Source organism: Salvelinus alpinus, chromosome 9 (assembly GCF_045679555.1).
Source record: "Salvelinus alpinus chromosome 9, SLU_Salpinus.1, whole genome shotgun sequence".
NCBI classification, from domain to species: domain Eukaryota; kingdom Metazoa; phylum Chordata; class Actinopteri; order Salmoniformes; family Salmonidae; genus Salvelinus; species Salvelinus alpinus.
The window spans coordinates 65,767,777-65,786,276 of NC_092094.1; the positions used below are offsets into that span (position 1 = coordinate 65,767,777).

Genomic DNA, 18,500 nt, shown 5'->3' on the forward strand with positions numbered 1-18,500 from the left:
GCACATTTATCCCCCACCATCACCCCAGGCCTGACATTTGGCCCAGGGGTTGATGACATTCTGGAGCGGACTGATAAGATTTGTAAAGACCGGGAGACCCTGAGACGGTTCATGCCGCCTCCTCAGGCCCCAGGTCCAAGGCTGACGGACCGTCGCCACCCACCTGCACCCAAACAATGGTGGGGTCCCTCTCCTGCCCCATTGCCTCAGGCTGAGGGAAGACAGCGGGGAGGGGCCCAGCATGCGGTGGAGCAACAACCTGTCAACCTGTCAACCGTCACCGCCATAGGGTCGTGGCACCAGAGGAGAGGAGGGCCCCAGCAGGTCCCCTGACATACCCTTCCCCATCATCGGCCGCTTCTCCCGGTTTCAAAGGGCAAAGTGGGAGGAGGGTGTGGAGCCCCCCTGGGTGTTGTCCACAATGCTCGAGGGGTACCAACTCCAATTCCGGTGCTGGACCCCATCCTTCAGGGGCCTTCATGTCACCACGGTGCCCGACCCCTTGAAGAAAACCCTGCGGCTGGAGATCTCTTCACTCCAGGAAAAGGGTGCCATCCACAGGATCGAGACATCAGAACAGCTAGGTGGGTTCTACAGGCCGTGTCCAGCGACCAGTGGTTTGTGACGCTGGACCTGAGGGATGATAACTTCCATGTTCCTTTTCACCAAGCACCAAGCTCACCTCTGATTTGCTTTCGAAGGGACGGCTTACGAATTCATGGTTCTTCCCTTCGGTGCTGTCCTGGCACATCTCATGTCCCGAGGATTGTTGATCCTCAATTACCTGGATGATTGTCTGATTTGTGCCCCGACCACAACCCAGGTCCTGTCAGACAGAGACATGCTCCTGACCCACGTCGGCAGGCTGGGCATTACTGTAAGCAACAAGAAGAGTCATCTGACGCCCACTGGTGGGCAGGCGTGCTCCTCATGAGAGCACACCTGCCCACCAAAAGGGATCAGGCGATCTTATATTGCCTCGACCACTTTCGGCAGGGGCGGGTGGTATCTGCCCTGACCTGCCAACGAATGTTGGGCTTGCTGACGGCAGCCTCATTGCTGATTCCCCTGGTCCTGCTCCATCTCCGGCCTCTTCAACAGTGGTTCAAATCCCACCGGCTGCACCCGAAGCGCCACCATGACAGCCAGCTTCAAGTGACGGCACAGTGCCTCAGGGCATTGTTGAGGTGACGCTGACGCTCCTTTCTCGCAGGTGGGGTGGAGATGCTGAGGATGTGCCGCAGGTAGCTGGTCAGCACAGACGCCTCCCAGATCGGCTGGGGGGGTGTGACCAAGGGCAGATTGGCCAGCGGCTGTTGGCTACCTTTTTGGAGCGGCAGGCACATCAATGCACTTGAGCTCCGAGCTGTACTGCTGGCCCTGCGGTCTTTCCTGCCACATCTGAAGGGAAGACATGTCCTGGTGAGAACGTACAACACCACAGTGGTGGCTTACATCAACCATCAGGGTGGACTGAGGTCCCACCGCCTCCATATTATGGCATAGGAGCTCCTTCTCCGGGCTCAGGGATGTCTAGTGTCTCTACGCACAGTGCAGTGCACATACCTGGCATCCTGAATGTGACAGAGGATATGCTCTCGAGGGAGGGCCGCCACCTTGGGACTGGAGCCTACATCCCCAGGTGGTGCAGTGCCTGTGGGACAAGATCAGGAGGGCACAGGTGGACCTGTTTGCCTCTCTGGACAATGCACACTGCCCCCTGTGGTACTCCATCTCGGAGCCACCAGGGCCTCTGGGCTTGGATGCTCTGGCTCACGATTGGCCAGGGCTGGAACTCCACACTTTGCCCCCTTTTCCCCTGATCCAGGCTGTGCTGGACAGGACCAGGATGGCGGAGCATCGTCTGCGGCTGGTGGCTCCATACTGGCCCAGACGACCCTGGTTCAGCCTTCTCCTGTCCCTGTTGTCTGAGACACCTTGGCATCTGTCCCTGAGACCTGACCTGCTGTCTCAGGCCGTGGGAACTCTGTGGCATCTGAGACCGCACCGCCTCAGTCTGTGGGCTTGGCCGCTGAATGACACCAATGGTCCATGTTAGGATTACAGGCGTGTGTAAGGAACACCATGCAGAGCACAAGGGAACCGGCTACAACCGCGGCATACCAGTTGTGCTGGCGGTTGCTCTGTTCTTGGTGCACTGGTATTGAGATTGTGCCCGAGTCATGCGGGGTGCAGTATGTCCTCCAATACCTGCAGTCTCGCTTGGATGAGGGCTTGGCTTCCTCTACACTGAGAGGGTATTTGGCTATATCTGCCTGCCATGTGGGGTGGATCGACGGACAGGCCAGTGGGGCTTCATCGCTTGGTCTCCAGGTTTATGAAGGGGGTTCGAGCTGGGATCTGGATGTGGTCTTGGCAGCTTTGGCAAAGCCACCTTTCGAACCGTTGGAGTCTGCCTCCCTGAAACACCTCTCTATGAAGGTGGCTTTGTTGGTAGCGATTACTTCCATGAAGAGGGTGGGTGAGCTCCATGCTCTTTCGGTAAGTTCTGAGTGCTACCGGATGGACCCTGGTGGGCGGAGTATATCGCTCTGCCCCAACCCTTCATTCATCCCGAAGGTTCTGTCAGACAGGGATGTGAACATCCCTTTTATGCTGTCTGCTTACGACCCCCTGGCAGTGGCGCGGGAGTCTGGGCCTCCCTCCGGCATGCTGTGCCATTTGTGGGCACTGGCTGCCTATGTGGAGCGGACACGGTCAGTCAGAACAACAGACCAGCTCTTTGTCTGCTATGGTGAGAGAGTCCTGGGAGCTGGGCTATCAAAGCAGAGGCTCTCTTACTGGATCATGGACGTGATTACGACAGCATACCGCCTGGCTGGCAGGCCAGTGCTGGGATCTGTGGTGGCACATTCAACACGAGGTGTGGCTGCATCCTGGGCTCTATGGAGAGGAGTGCCCCTCGCTGATATCTGTGCTCGAATCCTCTACGGTGCTAGAGGCTCCTCAAAAATGATGTAGAGAACATGTGTCGCGGCTATGGGGTCTATATATAGGGGCGGTCCCCAGCCGTGACAGAGGTGTACACAGGAGTAAATCTGTAAAGTCAAGGGATAAAGATTTTTGTTGGATACCTTAGCAACTAAAATACCATAATCTTCTAGAGCATCGGCTGACTTCTCCAGTTGTTCAATGAAGAGACCTATGGTTGGATTTACTTCAAATTCAAAAACATACGGAATTATAGCCGGTGGGGTTAGAAGGTACCAACGTTAATAGTATACACAATTATAGTGTCATTAACAACATAAAACTACACTACAAATGGCAAACATACTTTAATGAAATATGGGAATAGCATGAGGTAACTAGCGGGCTGCAAACCCCAGATGCATGGGCAAATGAAGAATGCCCTAACCAGCAGCCACAACCCCAATAAGGGTATAATCCCCCTTTTGGGGTGGTAAGGCAACTATAAAGTATGGTCGTTATAATACTATTATAATGACTAGGACTTGTTATTAGTATTGTAACAACCCATGCCTATGTAAGCTCATTACGATCTCAGAGTGAACCACTGCTCCCTATTGGACTGGGAGACCCAGGTTTGAGACACGCAAAGGGTGTTGCACGGTCGCTGTTCAATAGGCATATCAAGCCCCCCACATGTATACGCCTCTCAGAGGGCCTCAAGGGTGCCATACGACTCCTGACACCAATGTAGCAAAAGGTGCCAGTGCTAGCTAGCCAGGCAAGGGGCATTTAAATTCAATGCAGTGATAAGGGCACTCTAGTACATTGCAGAAAGATTTTATATAACTAGCTACTCAACAACTTAACCTGGTAACGAGCTGTATTTTTAATTGCTTTTGGTGATTATGTAGATAAACTACCCACATGAGAGAGGGATGCAATGTTTGTGTTGCTGTTTATCTTCCTGAATCCCAATTAACTATTCAATCAGAGTAATGGATTTTGAAATTGAAAGATAAGAGGGCTGCACCTTTAGAACTGACATCATTGCAAACCAATTAAAAAGAAAAATTCTGGAGGCTGGGCACCACACTGACCAATGATGAAGTAGTGGGTGGAGAGAGACTTATAGAAGGCGTTCTCAGCTGAAATGGACACCATTTTGGTTCTAAGGGTGAAGCATTTCAACGCAGAACGTGATCAAAAGGGAGCCAAGATGGCGTTAGAGGAGAGCCAGTGCACGGTTATTGGTCTAGAAGCGGCCCCTAAACAGCAGAGTCGCTTGGTCGTCACTACTTACCACAGCCACCAAGTCCTAAACCCCGCCCATTTATACAGTTTATCTTCCTAAAATGTTATTTTAAACCTGACCTTAAACATAACCTTAACCACACTGCTAACACTATGCCTAAACCTAACCTGCTAATTTTTATTTTAATGAATTTTGACGATATTGCCAATTTTGAGTTTGTGGCTGGGGTAACTAGTGACAACCGCTACACTCAGCTGCTCTCTCCCTGCATCACGCCCACTTTTTTCATCTGAGTTGTTAGTTTTTTTGCACGGAGGAGCTGCTGTGCTGAGATTGGGGGTGTCCCCTGGAGTGTTTTCTTGTTTGTCTTCTGTTTTATACCTAGCTGTAAAGTCACCCATGTTAGAAAGTCACCCATGCTGTCGCTAACCATTGGTTTTATTACGGTAGATATAGTTAGGGTAGTTGTTTTTATGCGCTCGAGCTATTGTTATTCAGTGGTTGTTTTTTTACATCAAAAGTTTGACCTTTTTATTATTTTAGAATAAAACATTAGATATGCTTATTTAAGTCGTCGATGTTAGATTTATCCGTTCGCTATGTTCTTGACAGATAACCAGGTCAGCCTCAGTGTTTTCACGTCTGTAACGGACTCAAGTGATGAACCGATTCGAGCTGCGGTTCCTCCGTCAGTGGAGCTCGGACTCACCATTGTGTATACCATCCTATATTCGCTGCTTTTCGTGTTTGTTTACTTGCAACTTTGGCTCATTTTGCGTTATGGACACAAGCGCTTCAGTTACCAGAGTGTCTTTCTTTTTCTCTGTTTGCTGTGGTCAGCGCTAAGGACTACATTATTTTCATTCTACTTCAAGAACGTTGTCCAAGCGAACCAGTTGGAGCATTTGCCTTACTGGCTTTTGTACTGTTTTCCAGTATGCCTCCAATTTTTCACTCTGTGTCTGCTCAATCTTTATTTTGCACAGGTAAGTGCATGTTCTATATTGATACATGTCATTTCAGATGTTGCGAAGACATGATTTTCATGTTGCCTGTCAGTCACACAATGACACGTCTGTCAAAAGTAAATCAACTAAACATGATTATCATTTTTTGGGACGTGTTTCATGCTTTATTTATGAGTGAAGATTATGTCTGTTGACAGTATGCATATAATGGCAATTAATCCATTAGCCTTGGAGGGTGCAGACATGCCTTGTTGTTGTGCCTTAACTCTTAAAGAGACCTATATTGACATTGATTCAGTGATCTACATTGCTCAGATTAATAGCCTTGACAAACAACTCCTTCTATTGTCCTGCTAATGTCACTTTATCACGAATCCCATCCTGGCTGTTTTCTTATATTTCTGCAAAAGTGAACAACAACATCTTCCAGCCCAGTCAGTGCTGTTGTTGACAACAGCAAATGCCCAGTATCTGATCTTATCTTGAGACGGTCATATATGTTTCTGGGGCAAGAACAGAAGCTCACAGCTGGGGGTGACAGTCACTAGCACCCCCAAGACCCACTGTGCTCTCAGCCCCTCTCAGCCTCTCACAACCTGATTAGTTCTCCTGGGACCCCATTAGGTACATTATTGCCTCACACTTCTTCGCCTTCTCTGGGACACTTGTCAGAATCAGAAACACATTTTATATAGTGAGGCAGATTTGGAAGGAATTGTGCATTTTGTAATAAAAACACCAGATTTCATACATAGTATGGCCACCCCCTGTTATAATTTACAGAGATTTCACAAAAAGTGAAATGTGTGTGTTAATCTGGTAGATGTTTGCTTTATCCAAATGAAGTCTTCATTCGATTTCAAATCTAGACCAGGTAGGCTAGCCCAGGGTTTCCCCAAACATTTTCACTCAGGGCCCCCCTTCGCGAGCTTACCCCACGTCTATTTCTATGAGCACAAGCACTGTTCATGAAGCAAACTGTACGCTGTTAACTGTAATTTCGCAGGTTCAAAGCTTAATTTCCAGCAATTCTACAAAAGAATTTCACAGGTGCAAAGAAAATGTAGCAGTTTTAAGGCAAGTTTTCTTGTGATGCTATACATTTTGCGGTGTCTAGTGTATATCCATGTGATATTTGAGTGACTAAAAAATTATAACAATATCTATGGGCTAAAAAAACGAAATAAAAAAACTTTAGCTGACATGGGCTAGTTGATCTGGACATTTCTGAAAAGTTATAAATAGCTCTCATAAGGTATGCAATGACTAACATGACAAGAGGAACTGATGATGTACTTCCCAATTTCAAAATTGCACTTGTGCGTTCTCCTATTAGAACTTTCAAGAGTAAGTTTAAAGCCGGACTGAGTATGTAGTATGCATACTACATACTTAAACTACATACTAGTTACTCATCGTCGCATACTGTTTAGAAGGTACTGTTTCGTTAAAAGTATGCCACGGTTGCAACGCAGTAGCAGCTCCTGATTGGCTGAGTATGAGGGACGGGGCCGAGTGCGGGTGGACTTTTCCAAATTCAACAGACATGCATCACATTAACCAGCCTGATAATAGCTCATTTCCAATTTGATGAATTTCTCTAAACTCTGAATAGAATAGGAATGGAGTTATAGGCAGCCTATCACATTCGAACTATACCGTAGTAGACCATATTTAAGTGATAATGCCTGAGATGCCGGTTTCAGTCGATATAGTAGCATAGGTCTTGTCATGCACAATGGCCGACAAACCGTACCAATATATCTTCCATACACCGGCTTCGAGGGTGTTATCACTTTAATACAACGGGTTACCAACATATTCAAATAATGATTTACATATTTTCATTAAACATTATTTAGATTAATTTATTCATACTATTGTGTCGGGACTACAAGATGTAGTCCCGACACAAATCTAGGGTTGCTACCCAAGCCGGCTGGTCGTTCTATCGGTTCGGTTCGACCCAGTCGTTCAGTCTTTTTGTTCTGTGTCTATGGACGCGACCCAGTCGTTCGTTCTAAATGTTCCATTGCCATACTGGCTGGCAACCTCCTTATCCCTTGCGTGCTAGCTAGCCAACTACGGCTAACTTACAGTCACGTCAAACAGTGCAGCCAGAATAACAACAGTAGCTGCATTTGCATTTGTTCAAGCTTTTTTCTAGTTACATTCATTTGGATACATCCATAACAATGAGCTAATGATGCGCGATTTCACCTGGCATAGAAAATGTGTTCTCTTGTCAGGACACTGTTGTTCAGAGGAGCTAGCCAACAACACAGCTAACACAATAACTTCAAACTGAAGCTGGAAAGACTGCAAACTAGCTGTTTCGTTTGACCTTTTTTCAATTGGCATTTCTTTGTATATATCCATAAAAATTATGCCAGGTGATTCATGATTTCAACTGGCTGAGAAACTCTGCCTGCCTGTCTGTCTCGTCCCGACACGTTCATTACTATGGGACAGCTGGAGATCGAATTTGAATATTGAAACAGTGTTGCAAATGTCGGAGAGACAGACAGCAAGGTTTATACAAATGATAACAAATGTGTATTTTGTGGTTGTGACCCAGAGACTCTTGACCATTTATTTTGGGACTGTTCTTATGTCAGAAGATTTTTGACTGAATTAGAAGATTTTAAAATAAACTACAATTAATGTTAATTTGAATTGCTGATATTATGTTTTATTTTGATCCAAATTATATGGACCCTGATTTAACTTTCATTGTTAATTTGTTTATTTTTCATGGCAGATTCTTTATCCATAAAATGAAGTGGGCGGAGAACAAACTCCTGTTCACATTGTTTAGGGTCATTTCAAAATCATATTTAAATTCTATCAGTAAGTGTAAAAACCAAAAACCAATACTTACCATAAAACTTTTTGACAAATTGAAAAAGTATCTACATGAAATACCCCCATCTGTTAGGTTTATGTACTCTTGTTTGTATATTTCCGTTTTTGAATTTGTTTTGTTCATAATAATACAAAATAAAAAAATACAGTCAAGCACCCAAGCTAACTTTCTAGCTACTTCCAGACACAATTGAGAGAACAGCTCACGGAACATTACTTACCCAAGCAGAGCTGGTTAGGCTGTTATGTTATCCAGAGCGTTGGTGACTGCAACTGTGCTGTCAGATTGTCTGTTCATAAATTCAGAGCATTTCGCTCTCAGAGTGTTCAGAGCGCACACTGGACGCTCTTGCCGCTGAGTAGGGTTGATCCGAACATTCTGACCTCACAACTGCAGTCAAGCACCCAAGCTAACTGGCTAACATTGGCTAGCTTGCAAGCTACTTCCAGACACATAATAAGTATTGTGTGTTGAACGTTCATAAATGAATCAGTTATTCTGCGCTCTGTCACACTCAGACGAGTCTTTTGTTAAGACATGTAGCTAGCTAGCCAACAGTACACTTTAAATTAATATGAAAAGACTATGTCAAAATTAGAAACTTGTAATGTCTGAAAATGTATCTAGCTAGACTATCTGGTCTGAAATCGGAGTAGATAGCCAGAGTGAATTTACCAGCTAGTACGTCTATCAACAGTTGTTGCAGTGACATTCTATTGAAATGGATACTTGCATAGTGGAGTCTTTTGTTAAGACACTCTCGGCATACACTTGAAATAAAACCACTTTCTGTTAAAATTAGAAATGTGTAATATCTGAAAGTCTACCTAGCTAGACTATCTTACCCGTATACATCATGGATGGACGCGCCTCCTGTCGGATGCCATGGTTGCACTTCGTTTGAAGATGTTATCCGGAGACAGGTGTTTTCTCCATCTCCTTAGCTATCAATTCCACTGATTTCAAAACTCGGTCCTCCAGGAAGTGGAGAGCATACACGTAACGTTAGCTAGCGAGCCATCCAGCTAACGTTAGCTAGCTAACAGTACACTTTAACTTGACATTAGGCTTATGCAGTTTTACTACACAATACATTTTTTAAAGCCGCGTTAGACAGGATTACCTAGACATACTGACCAGCTTAAATAGACAGAAGCGTGCTGTATGGCAGACCAATCCAAACTCATCTCTCGGCATGTCCAGCCCATCCATTATCTCAGCCAATCCTGGCTAGCGGGAAGGTTGCTGACTTTTTCTGTGGCTAAACCAACTAGGCTCGTAATTTAACAATTTTATTCGTATTTACAGATGGCATACAAGTTTGTTAAGGCACATGAAAATTCCCATGTTCGAGAAGGCATTTCTGCCAAAAAACACATTTTGATAAAAAATAAGAGTCCTGTGAAGTAATGACCCTCGACATACTCCTAGTTTCCTGAAACGGGTCACATTTGCTTTAAAATGGCAAAAATGTCTCTCAGCTTTATAGAATGGTATGAAATTGGCTTAAAAATGCTAACATTTCTTTACACCGCCTCCAATTTGGCTCACCGGCAGTGCTTATTGCCACTCCCCCAGCCACACCCACCACCTAAGCCCCTTTTTTCACTAGAAAAAACCCTGGTACTAACAAAAAAAACTATAGAAAAAATATAAATATTAAATTAAACATTAAAAATGTATTTTTAAAGCATCGTAATATAAGTCTGTCTTCAACAAGGATATAAAAAGAGGGACTGAATCTGCAAGCCTGCTCTCCTCTGGTCATCAGTGCCCTGCCAAAGGATCGCAGGCTACGTCCTTTTTAAAAAGATCTGAGATATAGGATGGGGCTAAACCGAGCCTAGCCTTAAACGTGATTAATACAAATTTAAAATCTATTCTAAAAGTGACTGGTAGCCAGTGTAGAGAAGCTAAAATCATGTCATGTACACTGAGTGGACAAAGCATTTAGAACACAATCCTAATATTGTTGCACCAACCCTTTTGCCCTCAGAACAGCCTCAATAAATTTGGGGCATGGACTCTACAGGGTGTCGAAAGGGTTCCACAGGGATACTGGCCCATGTTGACCCCAATGCTTCCCACAGTTGAAAAGTTGGCTGGATGTCCATTGGGTGGTGGACCATTCTTGATACACACGGGAAACTGTTGAGCGTGGAAAAACCCAGCAGCGTTGCAGTTCTTGACACAAACCGGTGCGCCTGGCACATACTACCATAGCCCGTTCAAAGGCACTTAAGTCTTTGTCTTGTCTATTCACCCTCTGAATGACACACATACACAATATGTCTCAATTGTCTCAAGGCTTAAAAAATATTATTTAACCAGTCTCCTCCCCTTCATCTACACTGATTTGAAGTGGATTTAACTAGTGACATCAATGAGGAATAATAGCTTTCACCTGGATTCCCCTTGTCAGTCTACGTCATGGAAAGAGTAGGTGTTCTTATTGTTTTGTACACTCAGTGTATAGTCTATGTATAGGCAAATCCCATTGAAAAGAGTAGATTGCAGGGTTGGCTTTAGATTCTGCAATCATGAAAATCTCCTCACAATCACAAGACTATTCCCCTGGTTCCCACAGCCAAAACCTAGGTTGTCTAAAGCGACTCTCTCACAACTGAAAATACTTTGATGCTCGGTTCCCGTAAAATTTTCTTGTCAATGTAGGCCACAGCAGTTCCTCTCACACTCCCTCTTGCTCGTCTTTGTTCCACTGCGCACAGCAACAACAGCATCCCTCAAAACTTTAGGACAATCCCTACTGTGTCCCAGAGCTGGCAGTACTGGCAGTCCATTGCAACTGTACCTGTCCGGGCTGACTTAGTCAGTGTTTATTTGTTTCGCTTGGAGAGGAGCAAAGAGAGGGGTGTGTGTGTGTGTGAGTATTTTTCTCTCGCTGAGTCTCAGCAAAGCGAAGCTGTTCTTGCACACTGATACTGCAAGGGCTGTGCCGAGGTGACATTTAACCGCAGTAGCCAATCAGACGGAGCTGCAGGAGCATTACATCACCCCGTTCTCAGTCCTTTACTAGGCCTATTCCAGGCACAACAAAAGGGGTTTGCAGTATAAGAGAGAAGTAAAGCGCTCTCGCCCTCTGCCTCACATATAGCGTGAATCATCTGAAGTTTCTGAAATGTGTTGGCAAAATACAGAGGCTTTCTTGTAAAGATGGATAAGGATGTTCATAGTGGATCGGGTGGTTGTTGTGTGAGGGAGGCGTTAGTTCTCACCTGGAAGCATTGCGTTGCAATTGGCAATTGGCAATGACCTCGAAGAGGGATGCGCCAATTATTCATAATTTGTTCAATGGATGTTCATCATGAGTTGGTACCTGCTGTTGCAATTTGCAAGTCACACATGCCCAAATGAGTCGATGATTAGTGTTTGTCCATATGATGACAGTTCTTCTAATTGAAATATTTGTAACATGATAATATACATAATAATTGTGGTTATCCAGCCCAGTTGATGATTGGCTAATTTCTGTTATTTTTATAACATTAGTCCCTTCCATAAGGTAGGTGTGTGTGTGTGTGTGTGTGTGTGTGTGTGTGTGTGTGTGTGTGTGTGTGGCGTTCATACTCGTGCATGTACGTGCGCAGCCCCCACACTTCCACAGAAAGTCAGGTGTCAAGGCCTACTTCCCCTCTTTTCCAACAACACAGCCATGCATGAGGTGTCACGTGCTTTTATGTTCCCCTTGTAAAAGTCTCTACCTCCTCCCTCTCTCCTCCTCCACTCCTACCTAATCCCAGGAGATAGGGGAAAAGTGATGACCAATATATTTTTCAAATTACGATTTCAGCAGCTCTCATGGCTGTGTGGCAGAAATGCATTATGGCTCACTGTGCCTTAAATACCAACTGTTTACATTAAACAGCCATTCCACAATGCATGTGATCTGTGCAAGTTGTCGTCAGGCCTGATGCATGCATTAGTGGAGCCCTGTTGGCTGCTGTGTGCTATTACAGTTCAGCTGACATGTGGCTTACGCAAAGGTGAAAAGGAGCATAGAGAAAGAGGGAGAGAAGGCTAAATTGCTCTCTCTCTTTAAATGTTAAAAAAGCGCAGACAGAGAAAGATCGAGGGGGGAGAGAGAGCTAAATGGTACCTGTTTGACTACAGACTCGTTGTCATCAAAATGCATGTCATTCTCAGCCCGAACGGAGAAATATTAATTCAGATGCTAAAAAGCCGCCTTAAAACTCTCAGGGGATTCACTCCTTTTCAAACACCTGAGAATTAACAAGTGTCAACAAGTTAGCTGATGTCTCCTTGCAAGATAATGAGTTCCGACTGTGGATATCCAAGATCTGAGATTTTGGGATTTCAGGAAAAACAGAGATGTAATATGTTGACTCCGTCTGCTCAGGCAGATTCGGCATGCAAGTCCTGACCATATTGATGATCTGAGAGCAGAAGATTTAAGAACTTCAATGAGAATACCCAAACACCAAAACAAACCAGTGGTGTCATGTAGATTTTGTTTCACCACCGTTGTTTACTCTGGATCAGTGTTGAAAGTGGTTTTGTAAAATAATAATGTGTAACCAACTAGGCCAGTTGGCACCATGGCACAGTATTGGCATCCAGAGCCCTCTGAATTCTACAGACGTGGCTGTGGGATATGCTCTGGGGTGAAGTTTCCCCTAGGTCTAGGATCTATGATCAGCTTCCCCTCCCCCATTCCTAACCATAACTGGGGAAAACACAAAACTGACCCAAGATGAGTGTCTTGGGGCAACTTCACCCTACATACACAGTGGAAGTGGGTAACCAGGCCAGTGCAACAGAGCTCTGATACACCGATATTGTTTGTTTCATTCGGAACACAAGGAGTCAAGGATGTTGCTTTGTTTCTCCTCCTGGAATTGCTGGACGTGGTCATCAATGACAAGTATCAAATAAAATGTTATTTGTCACATGCGTCATAAACAACAGGTGAAATGCTACTTACGAGCCCTTCCCAACAATGCAGAGAGAGAGAAAAAAATAGAGAAATAATAGAAAAGTACATGTAATAATGTACTTTTAATAATAATGTGTAGGGGTACGAGGTAATTGAGGTAGATATGTACAGTGCATTCGGAAAGTATTCAGACCCCTTCCCCTTTTCCACATTTTGTTATTTTACAGCCTTATTTTAAAATGGATTTAATATTTAAAAAATCCTCAATCTACACACAATACCCCATAATGACATGGCGAAAACAGGTTTTTAGAGATTTTTGCACATTTTTATTAAATAAAAAACAGATACCTTAATTATTTACATAAGTATTCAGACCCTTTGCTATGAGACTCGAAATTGAGCTCAGGTGCGTTCTGTTTCCATTGATCATCCTTGATCCGTTTCTACAACTTGATTGGAGTCCACCTGTGGTAAATTCAATTGGCTGAACATGATTTGGAAAGGCACACACCTGTCTATATAAGGTCCCTAGTTGACAGTGCATGTCAGAGCAAAAACCAAGCCATTAGGTCGAAGGAATTGTCCGTAGAGCTCTGAGACAGGATTGTGTCGAGGCACAGATCTGGGGAAAGGTATCAACAATTTCTGCAGCATTGAAGGTCCCCAAGAACTCAGTGGCATTAATCATTCTTAAATGGAAGAAGTTTAGAACCACCAATTCTCTTCCTAGAGCTGGCCGGCCTGCCAAACTGAGCAATCGTGGCAGAAGGGTCTTGGTCAGTGAGGTGACCTAGAACCCTACGGTCACTCTGACAGAGCTCCAGAGTTCCTATGTGGAGATGGGAGAACCTTCCAGATGGACAATCATCTCTGCAGCACACCACCAATCAAGCCTTTATGGTAGAGTGGCCAGACAGATGACTCTCCTCAGTAAAAGGCACATGACCGCCCGCTTGGAGTTTGCCAAAAGGCACCTAAATGACTCAGACCTTGAGAAACAAGATTATCTGGTCTGTTGAAACCAAGATTGAACAGGAGCAGCGTCACGTCTGGAGGAACCCTGGCACCATCCCTACGGTGAAACATGGTGGTGGCAGCATCATGCTGTGGGTATGTTTTTCAGCAGCAGGGACTGGGAGACTAGGATCGAGGAAAAGATGAACGGAGCAAAGTACAGAGAGATTCTTGATCTTAACCTGCTCCAGAGCTCTCAGGATCTCAGACTAGGGCGAAGGTTCACCTTCCAACAGGACAACGACCCTAAGCACACAGCCAAGACAACGCAGGGGTGGCTTCGGGACAAGCCTCTCCATAGCACGGACTTGAACCGGATCTAACATCTCTGGAGAGACCTGAAAATAGCTGTGGAGCGACGCTCCCCATCCAACCTGACAGAGCTTGAGAGGATCTGCAGAGAAGAATGGGAGAAACTCCCCAAATACAGATGTGCCAAGCTTGTATTGTCATAACCAAGAAGACTCTAGGCAGTAATCGCTGCAAAATGTGCTTCAACAAATGTACTGAGTAAATGTTCTGAATACTTATTTGAATGTGATATTTCAGTTTTTTTATTTTTAATACATTTGCAAAAATGTTTAAAAAATAGTTTTTGCTTTTTCATTATGGGTTATTGTGTGTAGATTGACACAGAAAAAAACACAATTTAATCAATTTTAGAATAAGGCTATAACATAACAAAATGTGGAAAACATAACATTCTTATGACTTTTGGTTCCAGACTTGGTGCATCGGTACCGCTTGCCGTGCGGTAGCAGAGAGAACAGTCCATGACTTGAATGGCTGGAGTCTTTGACACTTTTTTAAGGGCCTTCCTCTGACACCGCCTGGTTTGGATGTTCTGGGTGGCAGGGAGCTCGGCCCGAGTGATGTACTGGGCCGTATGCACTACCCTCTGTAATGCCTTGCGGTTGAATGCCAAGCAGGTGCCATACCAAACGGTAATGCAGCCAATCACGACACTCTCAATAGTGCAGCTGTAGAACCTTTGGAAGATCTGAGGGGCCAAATCTTTTCGGTCTCCTGAGTGGGAAGAGGCATTGGCGTGCACTCTTGACGACTGTGTTGGTGTGTGGACCATGATTGAGGAATTTGAAGCTCTTGACTTGCTCTCCTACAGCCTCGTTGATGTGAATAGAGGCGTGCTCGGCCCTTTGTTTCCTGTAGTCAATGATCAGTTCCTTTTGTCTTTCTTACGTTGAGGGAGAGGTTGTTCTCCTGACACCACACTGCCAGGTCTCTGACCTCCCTATATGCTGTCTCATTGTCATTGGTAATCAGGCATACCAACATTGTGTCATCTACAAACTTGGTGTTGGAGTCGTCCGGCCACGCAGTCATGGGTGAACAGGGAGTACAGGAGATAACTAAACACGCACCCCTGAGGGGGCCTCCGTGTTAAGGGTCAGCGTGGCGGATGTTTTGTTGACTACCTTCATCACCTGGGGGCGGCCCGTCAGAAAGTCCTGGATCCAGTTGCGTAGGGAGGTTTTCAGTCCCAGGGTCCTTAGCTTAGGGATGAGCTTGGAGGGTACTATGGTTTTTAACGCTGAGCTGTAGTCCATGAACAGCATTCTCAACCGCTCCACAAATTTCTTGTTAACAAACTATAGTTTTGGCAAGTCGGTTAGGACATCTACTTTGTGCATGACACAAGTCATTTTCCCGAAAATTGTTTACAGACAGATTATTTCACTTGTAATTCACTGTGTCACAATTCCAATGGGTCAGAAGTTTACATACACTAAGTTGACTGTGCCTTTAAACAGCTTGGAAAATTCCAGAAAATGATGTCATGACTTTAGAAGCTTCTGATAGGTTAATTGACATAATTTGAGTCAATTGGAGGTGTACCTGTGGATGTATTTCAAGGCCTACCTTCAAACTCAGTGCCTCTTTGCTTGACATCATGGGAAAATCAAAAGAAATCAGCCAAGACCTCAGAAAAAAAATGGTGGACCTCCTCCAAGCCTGGTTCATCCTTGGGAGCAATTTCCAAATGCCTGAAGGTACCACGTTCATCTGTACAAACAATAGTACACAAATATAAACACCATGGGACCATGCAGCCATCGTACCGCTCAGGAAGGAGACGCGTTCTGTCTCCTAGAGATGAACGTACTTTGGTGCGAAAAGTGCAAATCAATCCCAGAAGAACAGCAAAGGACCGTGTGAAGATGCTGGAGGAAACAGATACTATCAGGTATCTATATCCACAGTAAAACAAGTCCTGTATCGACAACCTGAAATGCCTCTCAGCAAGGAAGAAGCCACTGCTCCAAAACCGCCATAAAAAAGCCAGACTACGGTTTGCAGCTGCACATGGGGACAAATATTGTACTTTTTGGAGAAATGTCCTCTGGTCTGATGAAACAAAAACAGAACTCTTTGGACATAATGACCATCATTATGTTTGGAGGAAAAAGGAGGAGGCTTGCAAGCTGAAGAACACCATCCCAACCGTGAAGCACATGGGTAGCAGCATCATGTTGTGCGGGTGCTTTGCTGCAGGAGGGACTGGTGCACTTCACAAAGTAGATGTCATCATGCGGTAGGAAAATTATGAGGATATATTGAAGCAACATCTCAAGACATCAGTCAGGAAGTTAAAGCTTGGTCACAAATGGGTCTTCCAAATGGACAATGACCGCAAGCATACTTCTAAAGTTGTGGCAAAATGGCTTAAGGACAACAAAGTCAATGTATTGGATTGGCTATCACAAAGCCATGACTTCAATCATCTACAAAATTTGTGGGCAGAACTGAAAAAGCGTGTGCAAGCAAGGAGGCCTATAAATCTGACTCAGTTAAACCAGCTTTGTCAGGAGGAATGGGCCAAAATTCACCAAACTTAACTTATACTTAGGGAAGCTTGTGGAAGGCTACCTGAAACGTTTGATCCAAGTTAAACAATTTAAAGGCAATGCCACCAAATACGAATTTAGTGTATGTAATTCTGACCCACTGGGAATGCGATGAAAGAAATAAAAGCTGGAATAAATCACTCTCTACTATTATTCTGACGTTTCACATTCTTCAAATAAAATAAAGTGGTGATCCTAACTGACCTAAGACAGGGAATTTGTATGACGATTAAATGTCAGGGGTTGTGAAAAACTGAGTTTTAAATATATTTGGCTAAGGTGTATGTAAACTTCCGACTTCAACTGTACATTTGAAATATTAAAACCTGTTTTCGCTTTGTCATTATGGGGTGTTGTTTGTCGGTTGATGCCGGACCGTGATTACATTTAGATTTTGTGTCACTGACCTACACACACTTCCGCATAATGTCAAAGCTGAATTATGTTTGTAGACATTTTTACAAATTAATTATATGAAAAGCTGAAATGTCTTAAGTCAATAAGTATTCAAGCCCTTTATGCCAAGCCTAAATACGTTCCGGAGTGAAGATTTGCTTCACAAGTCACATAAGTTGCATGGACTCTGTGTGCAATAATAGTGTTTAACATGATTTTTTTATGACTACCTCATCTCTGTAGCGCACACATACAATGATCTTTAAGGTCCTTCAGTTGAGTAGTGAATTTCAAACAGAAGTTCAACCACAAAGAACAGGGAGGTTTTCCAATGCCTCGCAAAGAAGGGCACCTTTTGGTATATGCTTAAAAAAAAGCAGACATTGAATATCCCTTTTGAATAAGATTAAGTTGTTAAAACATGTTTTCACATGGGGTCTTGTGTGTAGATGGGTAACAAAAAAAATATTGAATACATTTTGAATTCAGACTGTAACACAGTGGAGTACAAGAAGGAGCGAAAACCCGCGGACAGTCGGCCCTCCGTGAGTTTGACACCTGTGCTGTAACACAACAAAATGTGGAATAAGTCAAGGGGTATAAATACTTTCTGAAGGCACTGTATATAGTAGAAGAAAAATATACTACTAACGCCTATAATAAATATGACAGTTATACAAAGCAAATTTGCATATGGTGTGTTTGGGGGGTGTAGTGAGGTGTTTGGAATCACTTTTATACAAGTGGCGATTTGTTATGGGACCTTTCATTGCTCAAATGGCCCCAACAATGCAGGCAATGAGATTTGGTGTCCTCTGCCTAGCTTTTCCCCATGTAGAACAAACTCCCAAGAAGAATCTGTAGGCCACCAAGCGGAGAATGTATGTGAGAGAATGAAAAAAACGCAATTAGACTTTCATGGCATTGTGTGCTGTCTGAATTCCTATTGTAGCAGCACGATGCAGAATATGAGACATCTCACTGACACACGCTAGCTAGCTGGCTACAACACACAGGTATTGTTACTCAGGCTAATATGAGACGTAAAGCCAAAGTCATTCATTCACTATTTGTTATCATATTCAAAATTAGTATCCAGTTTTGCTCCTAATGAGATGCACTGAGGCTAGCTAGCTATGGCATTAGGCTACAATACATTTTAGGTATAGCAAACAGCTGGCTAGCTTGGCTTGTAGTTGTACTAGCAAGCCCCGTTATGGCTGAATCAATCGTGAAATTGTACTGTACTGAACAACACTGCCTCACGTAAAAAGAGTGCTTATAT

At 44.3% G+C, this 18,500-nt stretch overlaps 1 protein-coding gene and 1 pseudogene across 6 annotated transcripts in view; both read left to right on the forward strand.

The window, feature by feature from the left end:
• The first annotated feature begins 421 nt into the window (after positions 1–421).
• LOC139530975 (uncharacterized) lies at positions 422–2,059 on the forward strand (annotated as a pseudogene).
• Positions 2,060–4,492: 2,433 nt separating this feature from the next.
• The window catches only part of LOC139530483 (G protein-coupled receptor 137Ba-like), a 75,825-nt gene continuing 61,817 nt past the window's right edge, over positions 4,493–18,500 (forward strand). For all 6 annotated transcript variants that reach the window (XR_011666042.1, XM_071326954.1, XM_071326955.1 and 3 more), the window contains exon 1: positions 4,493–5,172. Coding sequence is in view for 5 of the 6 variants with exons in the window: in XM_071326954.1 (XP_071183055.1) it covers positions 4,786–5,172 (387 nt within the window). In the remaining variant the exon portion in view is untranslated. The remainder of the gene's footprint in view (positions 5,173–18,500) is intronic.